The sequence below is a fragment of the Macaca fascicularis genome, chromosome 15 (assembly GCF_037993035.2).
Source record: "Macaca fascicularis isolate 582-1 chromosome 15, T2T-MFA8v1.1".
In the NCBI taxonomy this organism is placed as follows: Eukaryota; Metazoa; Chordata; class Mammalia; order Primates; family Cercopithecidae; genus Macaca; species Macaca fascicularis.
Genome location: NC_088389.1, coordinates 113,902,758 through 113,918,139, shown reverse-complemented (window position 1 = coordinate 113,918,139; position 15,382 = coordinate 113,902,758). Strand labels below are relative to the sequence as shown.

The following is a 15,382-nucleotide window of genomic DNA, read 5'->3' as shown; positions in this document are numbered from 1 at the left end:
AGTAGAACATTTCCTGGTACAATATTTGAAGGATAGAAAATCATTATTTTCCATTATCAGAGTTTTTGCCAGAAACAGATGCCCAGTGGGAGGTTCAAGGAAAAAAACCCCAACCTTTCTATTTAATTGATCTTAGTATCTTCCCCCAAAAAATGGATCATTAAATGGTTTCTTTCTTGGTGAGTCTGGGCCTCAGGAGTCTCCAGTCCTATCAGCGTCCCTGCCTTTTCTCCTTTGGTTTTGATCTTTTTGCCTTCTCTGAGCATTTGTAGTTAGCCTTTCCCTGTGTATGACTTTTTCAATTAAGTCTTTTAAATGCTTAGCCAGTAGAGATCTGAGGTTAAACCCAAAGCAAATGATGCTGACTTGAGAATTATTTTAAAGATGGGCCTTTGCTTTGTGGTAAATATCTTGACATCCTGCTTGACATTCCCCTCAGCACAGTATTTCTGACTTCAGCCATATGTAGGGCTAGCAAGGGAACACAAGGTAGTCTGAGGGCAAGGACAGAACATACTGTGTGCTAGGCGCTAGTCTGACTGGTTCACATCTGTTACTGGCTTAATCTTTGCAACAATTCTTAGAGGTAGGTACTCTTTTTACAGAAACACCTTCATTTTTTAGCATCAAATAGACATGGCTTCCTGTGGTTTCATGTTCCTGTGTACTGGACCCAGATCAGGGTTCAGAAAACCTTTTTCTATACCGGGTCAACTAGCAAATATTTTAGGCTTTGTAAAACATATAGGCTTCATTGCAACTACTACTGTTGCAACATGACAGCATGCATAGACAATATGCAGATAAGTGGGCGTGGCAATGTTCCAATAAAACTTTATTTATGGACACTGAAATTTGAATGTCATGTAATTGTCATGAGTCACGAAATATTATTCTTTTGATTTATTTAAACTATGTAAGAATGTAAAACCCATCTTTAGTTTGAGGGCTGTACAAAATCAGGTGGCAGGCATTCCAGATTTGACCTGCATGTTTTAGTTTCAGGTTAAAATGGAGATATCACTATTCTCTAATGAGATCTGAGTATCAGTCACCTGAAATGAATTGCCTTATCATTGATAAGTTGCAATGTTTAGAATTTGAAAAAGTTGCAATTTAAACGAAACTTTTGGTGGGTTGCAGTGGCTCACCCCTGTAATCTTTGCACTTTGGGAGGCTGAGGTGGGGGGATCACTTGAGCCCGAGGGTTCCAGACCAGCTTGGGTGACAGGGTGAAATCCCGTCTCTACAAAAAATACAAAACTTAGACAGATATGGTGGCATGCTCCTGTAGTCCTAGCTATAGGAGGCTGAGGTGGGAGGATCACTTGAGTCCGGGAGGTGGAGTCTGCAGTGAGCTGAGAGCGCATCATTGCACTCCAGCCTAGGCGATGGAGTGAGACCCTGTCTCAAATAAACAATTTAATAAATAAATAAATTTAAAAATAGATTTAGCAAGTATAAGTGCCATTTTGTTACATAGATATATTGCATAGTGGTGAAGTGTGGGCTTTTCATGTAACCATCACCGGAATACTGTACGTTGTACTCATGAAGTAATTTCTCATCCTTCACTCCCTCCCACTCTCTCACCCTCTGAGTCTCCAATGTCTATTATTCCACACTCCATGTCCATGTGACACATTATTTAGCTTCCAGTTATCAATGAGAAGATGTAGTATTTGACTTTCTGTTTCTGTGTTATTAATGGCCTCCAGTTCCATTTGCCTTGCTTTTTTAAAACATAAGAGGTGGATAGGAATCATGTCATTTTATGCCATGGCATGCAGGAGAGCAGACAGATGGCTCTTGACCATAAGATATTGGTGATGATGTTGGCACCAGCCCTGACAAGCACTTTAGAACCAGGTCAACTTGCATTTGCATCCTGCATTTGCCCATACATGGCTAGTGAGGGCAAATGCAGGATGCAAATGCAAATTGACCATGAGCAATAACCTTGAGCAAGTTATTTTTCTCTTTGGATATCAGAACTCTCATCCACAAAATGAAGATAAAGATTCTAACTTTCTGAATGATAAGTAAAAATATGCATATGCTTGTCAATATAAAAAATGTTATGCTGCTTGGAATTGCAGAGTTTAGTACAAGATAGCTCTGCATATGTATCTGTTATCCTCCTGATCAATACCCTTTAGTTTGGGGGTCCTTTTGGACTGCATAATATTTCATCCAATGATTTCTTTATTTAAAAAGCAGAAATTGTATGTCTTTTCATCATTACAAAATGTCTAATATGTAAAAGAGCATTTGCAGAGTATATACAATATTTGTATGATTTAAAGAATAATTGAAAAAACACCCATGATCCCCTGGCATTGTTTGTGAATGAGAACATCACCAGCTGTTCTGAAGTCTCCTATGTGCCCCTCCCAGACCACCTCCCTCTCTCCTCCCATAGGTACACTCTTCTGAATTTTAGGTTGCTTATTCTCTTGTTTTGCTTTTATAAATTTACTTTATACATATGTATCAGTGAATGATGTATTACTTCAGTTTTGCCTATTTTCACTTTCATATAAATGGACTCACACTGTATTCTCATGTCTCATTTTTTCCCTATGAACATTATATTTATGAGATTCTTCCACATTGATACATACAGCCATATGTCTTTATTTTCACTTCTGTATAATTAAGTTTCTATCATATGAACTTCCCATGTTTTATGTATCCATTCTCCTGTTGATGAACATTTGGGTTGCTTCCAGGTTTTTGCTATTGCAGACAGAGTTACTAGGGTTTATTGAATAATTCTCCTAAGGTGCATGTATAGGACTCCCTAGTGTAAGTACAAACCTAAGTTAGAACTTGCCAGAGTTTGCACTTTAACTTTTCTAGGAAATGGCGGTTTGGTTGTTCTACTTTATGTTCACACCAACAAGTAGGTGAGAGTTCCCAGGGTTTCCAGTGAGTTTCAACACACTAGTTTTGTTTTGCTCATTTTTGAAAGCCATAGAAATAGAATCATACAGTGTATATCCATTTATATATGGTATTTTAGTCTGTTTTGTCTTGCTATGACTGAATACCAGAGGCTAGGTAATTTATAAAGAAAAGAAATTTATTTTTTACAGTTCTGGAGGCTTGGAAGTTTAAGGTCTAGGGACTGCATCTGGTGAGGGCCTTCATGCTGTTGGGAACTCTCTGCAGAGTCCTGAAGTGGTGCAAGGCAGCACATGAAGAGGGCATGAGCATGGCAAACTAAATCTATTCATGAAGGCAAAGTTAAAAGCCTCACCTCTTAATACTATGACTTTGGTGATTAAGTTTCAACATGAGTTTTGGAGGGGGCAAATATTTGAACTGTAGCATTTGACTTCTTTTATTCAATGTTATTTTTGTGATATTCATTCATCTCGTAGTGTGCAGCTTTAAGTCAGCAATTTTCATGCCTGTATAGTATTCCATTGCCTATTCATTTTACTGTTGATAGACATTTGAGTTGTTTTCTAGTTTTTGCTATTACAAATAACACTACTATGAAAATTCTATGTATTTCTTGGTGCAACGTGCACTAATTTCTGTTGCATATACAACTATGAGTGGAATTGCTGTATTACAGGGTAAACATGTTCAACTTTAGTAGATAATGCTAAAGAGTTTTCCAGATTAGTTCTACCAAATTTCCACTAGAAGTATATGAGGGTTTCTTGTGCTGTACATTCTTACCAGTGCTTGCTTTTGTTAGTCTTTTTAATTGTAGCTACCAGATGGAGATGTTAGTGGTTTCTCGTAGTTTTAATTTGCATTTTCTAATAGCATAGAACATAGCTGACTAGATATAGGAGTATGTACCTCCTTCACAGAGAGGAATCAGAATAATAAGTAGATATATTTCAAACGGATAGTCTAGGAGAGACTTCTGGGATTCACCAGAGAGGAGATGGGAAGCACTAGAAGTAACGAGAGGGTTCGAGGCAGCTTGCCCAGCTGGGAACTGACTAATAGTCAGGAGAGGTTCCTGGGCATGGGGAAACAGTAAGAAAGAAACCTCCAGGGATCAGCTTTTATGATCTTGGCTATGGGAGAAACTCTTGACCCATTAGGGCCTTGGGCTTGACATGTGGAACTGCCTAAGGATTGCACAGAGACATTCCTCCAGAAAGAGAATCCACATGGAATCCCACAGGCATCTGAGCCTACAGTGGCCTCAGCTGGGAAACATTTTGAGAGCCTAGATACTGGAGAGCTACAGACGTGGTTGCTGCTGCTGAGCTGCTGCAAGGAGGGTAGAGGAGAACAGGTGCTCCTACATACCCCTAGGAGGATCCCTACTGCCTTGTTGTGAGCTGCTGTTGAGACTGAGATGTGAGTGGACTGCACTCTCCACAGCTTCTTGTCCACACTGCTTGCCTGGGAGAGATCCCACCCTCTCTGTTTCCAGGCCCAAGGCACCATTTTGAGAGTTTAATGACGGACTGCCATTTGACTTTGGACTGTTTGGGTTGATGTGGTTGCAGTTGCCACCTGGCCAAGGAGGGACAGGGAAGCCAGGCTCTCCTCTCATATGTAGGACAATACCTACCGCCCTGCAGTGGGCTGCTGTGAGACTGAGATGTGAGTGGACCACACTCTCCACAGCTTCTTGTCCATACTTCCTGCCTGGGAAGGGCTCTGCTGTCCCTGATCATAAGTCTTAGGTGTCATGTAGAGAGTTTAACACTGGGCTGCACTCCACCGTGAGCCGAGTTCAAGTTGTCATGGCTGCAACCACTGTCCACTTGAGGAGGGACAAGGCTCTCTTTTGCATACCCAGCACAATACCCACTGCCCTGCTAGGGGCTGCTGTGAGATAAAGACTCAAGTGGACCGAAACTCAAGAGGATATAACAATTCTAGATATATATGCTCCCCAAATCAGTGCACACCCATTCAAAAAACAAATATTACTAGACCTAAAGAAAGAGACAGACAGAAATACAATAATAGTGGGAAGGTCAACACCCCACTCACAGTACTAGACAGATCATCAAGACAGAATATTAACAAAGAAACATTGAACTGAAGTTGGACTTTAGACCATGTAGACTTAGACATTTACAGAACATTCTACCCAAGAGCTACAGGAAATACATTCTTTTCATCAGTACATGGGAAAATCTCCAAGATAGACCATATAGTAGTCCACAGAAAATGTCTTAACAAATTTTTAAAAAATTGAAATTGTATTAAATGTCTTCCCAGACCACAGCAGAATAAAGCTAGAAATCCGTACCAAGAGGAATGCTTGAAACTATACAAATACATGGAAATTAAACAGCATATTGCTGAATGATCACTGGATCAATAAGGAAATTGAGATAAATTTTAAAATTTTGATGAAATTAATGAAAATGAAAACACAATATAACAAAACCTGTGGAATACAGCAAAAGCATTGCTAAGAGGGAAATTTATAGCATTAAACGCCTACATCATAAAAGTAGAAAGATCACTAACCTAACATCGTACCTCAAGTAACTAGAAAAACAAGAACAAACAAAACACACACTTAGCAGAAGAAATAACAAAGATCAGAGCAGAACGAAATGGAGACAAAACATTACAAAAGATCAACCAAACAAAAAGTTGGTACTTTTGTTTTTGAGAAAAGATAAACAAAATTGATAAACCATTATCTAGACTAACCAAGAAAAGGAGAAGATCCAACTAACACAATCAGAAGTGAAAAAGGAGACATTACAACTGATACCACAGAAATACAAAAGATCATCAGGGACTGTTATGAACAGCTGTATACTCACAAACCAGAAAAACTAGAGGAAATGAATAAATTTCAGCCTCACAAGATTGAACCAGGAAGAAATAAAACTTCTGAACTGGCCAACAATGAGTAGTGAGACTGAGTCAGTAATAAAAAAAAAAAAAATCTCTCAACAACTATAACAACAACAACAACCAAACAACATCCATCCAGGACCAGATGGATTCACAGCTGAATTCTAGAAAACATGCAAGGAAGAACTAATACCAATCTTCCTGAAACTGTTCCAAAAAATAGAAGATGAGAGACTTCTCCTTAACTCATTCTGCAAGGCCAGTATCACCCTGATACCCAAAACAGAGAAGGACACAACAAAAAGGAAAATTATAGATAAATATCCCTGATGAACATAAATGCAAAAATCTTCAACAAAATACTAGCAAATCAGATCCAACAACACATAAAAAGAAAATACACCATGATCAGGTGGGATTTATCCCAGGGATGCAATGATGGTTCAATATACATAAATCCATAAATGTGATACATCACATACAGAATTAAGGACAAAAACCACATGATCACCTCAAAAGATGAAGAAAAAGTGTTTGATAAACTTCAGCATCTCTTCATGAGAAAATCCTCAACAACCCAGACATAGAAGGAACATATCTTAATATAATCAAGGCAATATATGACAAACCCACAGCCAACATCATATTTAATAGGATAAAGTTCAAAGCATTCCCTCCAAGAACTGGAACAAGACAAAGATGGCCACTTTCATCACTCTTTTTCAACATAGTACTGGAAGTCCTTGCTAGAGCAATCAGGCTAGAGAAAGAAAAGACATCCAAGTTGGAAAAAAGGAAGTCAAATTATCCCTGTTTGGTGATGCTGTGGTTTCTATCTAGAAAACCCTAAAATCTCTACCAAAAGATTCCTAGATTTGATAAATGAATTTAGTAAAGTTTCAGAATACAAAATATATATGCAGAAATTGGTAGTATTATTATACACTGTATTAGTCAATTTTCATGCTGCTGATAAAGACACATCCAAGACTGGGCAATTTATAAAAGAAAGAAGTTTATTGGACTTACAGTTCTACATTGCTTGGGAGAGCTCATAATTATGGTGGAAGGCAAGGAGGAGCAAGTCACATCTTACATGGATGGCAGCAGGCGAAGAGAGAGCTTGTGCAGAGAAACTCTCGTTTTTAAAACCATCAGATCTCGTGCAACCCATTCACTATCATGAGAACAGCAAGGGAAAGACCCGCCCCCATGATTCAATCATCTCCCACTGGGTTGCTCCCACAACACATGGTCACTTGAGGTCAGGAGTTCAAGACCAGCATGACCAACATGGTGAAACCCCATCTTTACTAAAAGTACAAAAATTAGCTGGACCTGGTGGCATGTGCCTGTAATCCCACCAGCTACTCAGGAGGCTGAGGCAGGAGAATCCCTTGAACCTGGGAGGCGGAAGTTGCAGTGAGCCAAGATCATGCCACTGCACTCCAGCCTGGGTGACAGAGCAAGACTCCATCTAAATAAAAAAATAAATAAATAGTCCTGGGAAATTTGATAGTTTCATGCAGAAGAGTGAAACTGGACCCATACATCTCTCCATAAACAAAAATTAAGATGGATTAAAGACCTAAACATAAGACCTTGAACTATAAAAATCCTAGAAGAAAACCTAGGAAAAACTCTTCTGGACATTGGCCAAATAATTTGTAACCAATTCCTCTAACTAAAATGTAACAAAACAAAAACAGGCACATAGGACTTAATTAAACTAAAATGCAACAAAACAAAAATGGGCAAATGGGACATAATTAAACTAAAAAGCTTCTGCACAGCAAAAGAAATAACAGAGTAAACAGACAACCTACAGAATGGGAAAAAATACTTGCAAACTATGGGTCTGACAAAGGGCTAATATCTGGAATTTACATGGAACTTAAACAGCTCAACAAGAAAAAACAACCCCCCTTAAAAAACAAGCAAAGGACATGAAAAGCCATTTTTCAAAAGACGACATCCAAGTGGCCAAAAATTGCTCAACATCACTAAACATCAGAGAAGTGCAAATTAAAACCACAAAGAGAGACCACCTTACACCAGTCAGAAAGGCTATTATTAAAAAGTCAAAAAACAACAGATGTTTTCAAGGATGCAGAGAAAAGAAAACACTTATAACATGTTGGCAGGAATGTAAATTAAAACAATTTTTGGGGGGAACAGTGTGGAGATTTCTCAAAGAACTAAAAATAGAACTACTATTTGATCCAGCAATCTCACTATTTTCCCTTTGTGTATATGTATCTACCCAAAGGAAAAGAAATCATCATATCAAAAAGATACCAGCACTCATATGTTTATTACAGCAGTATTCACAATGGCAAATATATGGAATCAGCTAAGTGTCCATCAATGGGTAACTGGACAAGGAAAATGTGAGAGAGAGAGAGATATATATATATATCATATATATATATATCTCACATTTATATATATATTTATATATATCTCACATTTATATATTATATATACAATATTATTCCACATTATATATCTATTCCATATAATATATAATAGTATTCCATGCTATATATATTATATATATACACGCATTTTATATAATATATATAGCATGGAATATTATTGATCCATAAAAAGAACGAAATCATGTCTTTTGCAGTAACATGGATAGAATCAGAGGCTATTATTCTTAATGAAATAACTCAGAAACAGAAGAGGCAAATACTGCGTGTTCTTGCTTGTAAGTAGGAACTAAACAGTGAATACACATGGGCATATAGAGGACAGTAATAGACATTGGAAACTACAAGATATGGGATGGTGGGAGGAGGTGAGGGTTGAAAAATTACGTATTGGGTACAATGTTCACTATTTGGGTAATGGTTGCACTAAAAGCCCAGCTTTTACCACTATGCAATATATGCAAATAGGAAATCACTTGTGCCTCCTAAATATATAGAAAATAGACATTAAAAATTAAATAAAATAATTTACCTTTTCTTGATCATAAGAAGCTAAGCACATTTTCATGTAGTTATTGGCTAGTTAGATGTCCTATTTGGTAAGTGCCTATTAAGTCTTTTGCCTATTGTGTGAGGTTGAGGGCGTGGTTACTGGTTTTGAAACACATTTTGTTGCTCTTTATTGATTTACAGGAGTTTAAAAAATATTCCAGATAGGTGTTCTTCTTTGGTTGTACGTGTTGCTGACAGCTTTTCCCATACTGTAGCTTGCCTTTTTCCTCCCTGGCTGGTATCTCCTGATGAACAGAGGTCCTTGAGTTTAAGGGGTTGTCCTCAGGGGCTGTGTGGCACTGGTACCCTGCTGCCATCTGGGATTGGCTGTGATTGGAAATTAGATGCTCATCAGATTTAGGAACGACAGGTAAGTGGTCAGAAAGAGACCACCTAGGCAAGGAAAAATTATTCACTTTTCAAAGTGAGTATCCACATGATAACCTTCCACAATTATCTTGTTCCTATATTGAAGAGGGTATGCTTTAAAAACGAACTTGAATTTTATGAATAGACAACATGTAGCTTTTAAAAAGGTGGTGACAGTTCAATGAATAATGAGAATGGCTAGCTCTGTAGATCAGAGGAGTACTTACTAGTGGGTGGGAGAATGAGGGCCTTTCAAGTAAACTGGGAGGATCACCCCGGAGCAAAGCTGATTGCCCAAGGCTATGGGAGGCACAGGGCTGCTTTGGCTCTGGTCCTGGTTCACTTTGGTCTTGGTCTGGGTCATTAGGGCGAAGTTCTGCATTGAGGGCCAGAAGAGTGGGTTGTTGCTTAGTGACATGCTGGGTATTTTGACTGCTTTGTCCCTAGTTGGGAAGGTGAGATGAGTATACAAATGACTGTGTGTGTATATATGTGTGTGTGTATGCATGAGAGAAAGAGAGCTCAATAATATGTGAATTCAATAATTTTTTTATTTTTATTTTTATTTTTTATTTTCTTTTAAGGCAGGATCTTTCTTGCTCTGCCACCCAGGCTGAAGGACAGTGGCATAATCATAGTGCCACCATATCTGGCTGATTAAAAAAAATTTTTTTAGAAGAAACCTTGCTACGTTGCCAGGCTTGTTTTGAACTTCTGGGCTCAAGTGATCCTCCCACCTTAGCCTCCCAAAGTGTTGGGATAACAGGCATGAGCCACTGCACCCAGCCTGACTTCAATAATTTTCTGTATGGTTTATTTGTTGGTGGAGAGTAAGATATTACTTCAAAAACTTAAGAGAGAGATGGAGAGAGAAATGCCATATGGATTAAGAAAACCTTCCAGAAATCTCTTTTCCCATCCCTGTCAATATAGTTGTTACTTTTCCTGAGTCCATTGTTACTTTATCAAAAGGAAAAAAATTATAATGACTATGTCTTGAAAAGAAACAAATCAAAGAAATGGCCCGAGATAGTAATTGCTGGATCGAAAGGGCCCACAAGTACTGACTGGGATGAATACATAAAGATATTCTCTATGTACATATATCATAGTGAAATTTCAGAACACTAAAATGAATAAGGAAATCTTGAAAAGCTTTAGACTTCATTTTTCTAAAGCACAAATTTGACTTAATCCCTCAGAACTATTCTGTAGATGGCTTTACAAATGATCTTTTCTATTAAAAGAGGACGGTGGCTGGGTGAGGGGGCTCATACCTGCAATCCCAGCACTCTGGGAGGCTGAGGCAGGTGGATTCCTTGAGCTCAGGACTTCAAGACCAGCCTGGCCAACATGGTGAAACCCCATCTCTACTAAAAACAAAAATTAACCAGTAGTGGTTGTGGGCGTCAGTAATCCCAGCTACTCGGGAGGCTGAGGCAGGAGAATCATTTGAACCTGGGAGGCAGAGGTTGCAGTGAGCCCAGATCATGCCACTGCACTCCAACCTGGGCAACAGAGGGAGACTCTGTCTCAAAAAAAAAAAAATACAAAAAAGAAAAAGGTGGCATCTATGGCAATCTTCCCTTCCTTCACTGAGTCCTTATGGATAACAAGAAAAGCATTAGAAAAGGAATAGAAGAAAATATCATTGTTGGATCAGAAATCCTGCAATATCTCTGGAAGACAGGAAACAGAAGGGATCCGGGCCAAACACAGACATAGAATAGCAGTGGTTCTGGGTGCTTCCAGGAATACACACAACAGCCAACACAGTGAGTGGGCAACTACATTTGAAGCAAGTGGACAACTTTGACCCCTCCCTCTGGTTGCTTTGTGCTGAGTCATGGGCAGCAGCAGGCTTAAGGGGAAGGTACCCTGTGTGTGTGCCTAGAACTAGAAGCTTTGGCCCCAAATCAAGTTACTGATACATGCTGCATTAGTCGTTCTTGCGTTGCTATAAAGAACTACCTGAGACTGGGCAATTAAGAGGTTTAATTGGCTCACAGTACCACAGGCTGAACAAGAAGCATGGCTGAAGAGGCCTCAGGAAACTTACAAACATGGCGGAAGGCAAAGAGGAAGGAGGCGTATCTTATGTGGCTGGAGCCTGAGGAAGAGAGAGCAGGGGGAGGTGCTTCACACTTGTAAACAACCAGATCTTGTAAGGACTCACTATCCCGAGAACAGCAAGGGAGAAATCTGCCCCCATGATCCAATCACCTCCCACCAGGCCCCTTCTCCAACATTGGGGATTACAATTCGACATGAGATTTGGGTGGGGACACAAATCCAAATCATATCACATGCTCTTCCACATGGCACATCCCACTCTTCCCTCAACCTCTGGAGGCTGATACATCAAATGTGTCAAATACCTCTGGAGGCTGATACATCAAATACATCAAATATTATTAAAAAATATAATAGCAAATTCCTGCTATTCCAACAGGAATCGCCAAACACTTAAGGAAACATCAGCTCCACGAATTAGAGACTCTGAGTCAGCATACAAAATGACCTTCACCAAGAAAGCAGCTTTAATGCAGCCAACAAGATTGGACCTTAATAGAAATGAGTGGTACCCTCAGAGGGATAAGAGGAATTCATGATCATGAGCTGAGAACAGACTGCTGTTTCAAGATGCACATAGATATTACATTGGAAATGAAGCAGCAGAATGTGCACAGAATGTGCACAGCTGAAGAATAAATTAGCAGGCTGGATGTTTGAATTAAGAAATAATTCAGGGCCGGGCGCGGTGGCTCAAACCTGTAATCCCAGCACTTTGGGAGGCCGAGACGGGCGGATCACGAGGTCAGGAGATCGAGACCATCCTGGCTAATATGGTGAAACCCCGTCTCTACTAAAAAATACAAAAAACTAGCCGGGCGAGGTGGCGGGCGCCTGTAGTCCCAGCTACTCAGGAGGCTGAGGCAGGAGAATGGTGTAAACCTGGGAGGCGGAGCTTGCAGTGAGCTGAGATCCGGTCACTGCACTCCAGCCTGGGCGACAGAGCGAGACTCCGTATCAAAAAAAAAGAAATAATTCAGAGCATACTACCAAAAGACAGATATATAAAGAATTAAACAAAGATTAAAAGACATGGAAGATAGACCTAGGAGTTTCAAGACCCTTTTATTAGGGCCTCTTAAAGGAGATAAGAGAGAGAGTGGTAGTGAGAGAGAGTGGTGGAGGAAGTGGGGAAGGGAAGAAAAGAATGAAATAGTCAAAGAAAGAAATGCATTGTTGGTTTAAAAGGATCTACACTGTGCTGCTCATGATGAATAAATAAAGATGCTCCCTAGACATACCACAGTGACTTCAGACATTAGTGTAACTCCAGTGCACTAAAGGTAAAGAGATTGTGAAGGGCTCTAGGAAGAAAGTAGATGGGATACTGTTTTGATTTAGAGGCATGATGACTCTTCGCTATCTTGAGGGGGTGGGGGGGCAATCCATCTCTGGGAACGAAATTAAGTAGAGATAGATTTAATATTGTAATATAATTTTACATTTTGAAAATAAAATGAATTCCTGTTGTTTTCTTTAGCAAACTCTGCTTGGTTGCTAGAATGACATAATTATCCTTGGGGAGTGATTGAGATTCTCTAAAATACATGTGGGATATTAATATTAGTCAAAGTGGGGTCTTTGAAATGTTGCATAATCTTTGTTTAGATGCTAGCCCTGAAAGGGCTTCACGGTCATCTATATTTGTAGGCCTTTTCTCCCTGAGGCCAAGACCTTGTTTACTACTTTGCAGGACAGTGCTAGGACTAGTGGTTGAGATTTCCTTTGAAATCCAGAGCTGTCTGTGGGATGATTGACAATTCTTTTGGCCCTGATGGCTCTGTTTAGGCTTGTTGATGGGGTAACAGGATTGTGCATTTTGTTTTCCCTGAGCAAGAAGGCATGCCATTTACCCTGGATAATGTTTTTAATTATCAGAAAGAACAGATGATGAGTTTTGTTTCATATTAAGATTGAATTTGCAAGGGCCTACTTATTGGTAACTTGATAACCTTGATTAACTGTACAGGTCACTGGAGTGCTCAGAGTGTGTATTGGTTTGTTATGGAACAATTAGCTAGAGAACACAAGCTCGGGTTCCTTAGCAAAGGACTCCTTGTGGTGAGAAATAATGATCAGTCTTACTGATTCCTATTTATGTAAGGGTTTTTCTCCTTATTTAGCTTAGACCGCCATACTTTACTGAATGAAGGGATTCCATGTTTCTATTCTTTTCCATTTTAACTTCCTTAACTTTTCTTATGTGATTTTAGGGGGCAGAGCCCACCAGTTGCTGAATTTAACTTGCTCCTGAAAGCTCACACTTTGGAAACCTACGGGGTGGATCCTCACCCGTGCAAGGTAACTGCCCCTCACAGCAGGTCACCATATAATGGTTGTTTTGCAAAATAAAAGAGAGAGTTTATCTGTGCACAGGCCTGGCAGAGCCTTGTTAAATCTTTCCCACAGCCTGGCCCACGGTCCCTCATTGGAAGGGACAACAGTGGGCTGCTGTTACCTGTTTTGGCAGCTGATTTTCTCCGTCGGAGTCTTCCAATTGTTCATTGATTGCTATGTGGTAGCCACATTTTCCTAAATTAACATCCATGGATTCACTCATCAAATAGATGGTTTGGCCCCTGAGGAGTTTCAGGCTCCTGACACATTTACTTTCAAGGCCATTGCCAGCAAGAATGCAGTTTTTAAAAATGGGAAAGTGGAAGGAAAAAAAAGAAAGATTTCAAGTTGCATTTTGGCATTAGGAACACTCGTTTTTATTTTTTCCTTTACTCATATTTGATAGCGTTTCTCTCAAGGATGAAACACAGACTACTTACATCGGAATCTCCTGGGCCTCCCCCCAGAGCAACTAAATCAGAATTCTGGGGGTACAACTGGGGAATCTGCCTTTTTAATCAAGTTCCCAAGGAGATACTTACAGATACATTTTCCATAAATGTTTCACTGAAGCAATGTTCTTCTTTCCATATATTAGACTATGCATCAGCCAGACACTAGTCCTAATCCTAAACTAAGCATTTTATCAGTTAGGCTCTTAAAGATAAGTTCTGGAGTTTTAGTGGCATATTTCTTTACCCAGATTGGACTGCCTGATATTTGGTAAAGCATTAGTCCTATAGGTCTCAGCTTGGGCTGCTCATTAGAAGCACCTGGAGAGCTTCATGAGCCCCTTGCTGGCCAGAACAGATCCCACACCAATTATGTCAGGATCTGCCAGGGGTGGAGACCAGGCTCCCCAGGTGTTTCCAATGTGTAGCCAAGGCGGAGAGTCGGGGTTACTTGTCCATACTGGCATTTACATCCTCTTGTTCTGCCTACACATATGTGTTGGAATATTTACCAGCAGCTCTTTCCTAGAATGGTATTAATCAGTTTATTCATTTTAGTGAATTGACTTTTTACGCAGAAATTTGAACTCTATTTTATTTATTTCTTGGAGACTGACTTGATCTTTGTGTTGTTATTCCTTTGCCTTCACTTATCTACGAGATGCTTAGTTTTCCTGGTCTAGGCTGGAAGCACAGTAAGCTTTTCTGGAGATATTTTTATACTGAAATTTCCAGAAAATTCGATGCTCAGGGCTTTGGTTTCATCACGTTAGAGTGCGAATGGCAACCAGGAACAGTTTGCTCACATGACAAAGCAGACCTGGAACACAGGCAGCCCCAGAAGACAGTTGGAAGTAGACATAGTGATTTGGGACTAACTTATATTTTTCCAGGAGGTTCCTAGAGGGCAGAAGGTCCACTCCTCAAAGGGAAAAGCTACATATTGCTGGACTTCACCCAGACTTTGAACGGCTTGCTCTTAGAAGTTCCATCTCAGAAACTCAGTTTATCGCTATAATCATTGGAATTAGTCTCAACCTAGGGTGAGGAGGAATGAGTATATTGGTTATCATTTATTTTATTTTCCTCAATCTAAACAGATTTTTCTATCTTTTTCCCAGGATTCAACAGGCACAACAACATTTTTAGGATTCACAGCTGCAGGCTTCGTGGTATTCCAGGGAAATAAGAGAATCCATTTGATAAAATGGTGAGTGCCTCTTTGGAAAACTGACTTTCCATTTTTCTTAATCTTGATTCCTCTGTCCCCTCCTTGGCTTCTTGGGCAAGCATCGGGTAGAATGCCTGGTATTCATTTCCTTGCCTTGGAGCTTCATCATAAAGCGATGTAACATCTAG

At 39.7% G+C, this 15,382-nt stretch overlaps 1 protein-coding gene across 2 annotated transcripts in view; it reads left to right on the top strand.

The window, feature by feature from the left end:
* Window positions 1–15,382, top strand: part of FRMD3 (FERM domain containing 3) — a 294,913-nt gene that overhangs the window by 220,133 nt on the left and 59,398 nt on the right. For both annotated transcript variants that reach the window (XM_005582012.4, XM_005582011.4), the window contains exons 7-8: window positions 13,448–13,535; window positions 15,145–15,233. In XM_005582012.4, coding sequence (XP_005582069.1) covers window positions 13,448–13,535; window positions 15,145–15,233 — 177 coding nt within the window. The remainder of the gene's footprint in view (window positions 1–13,447; window positions 13,536–15,144; window positions 15,234–15,382) is intronic.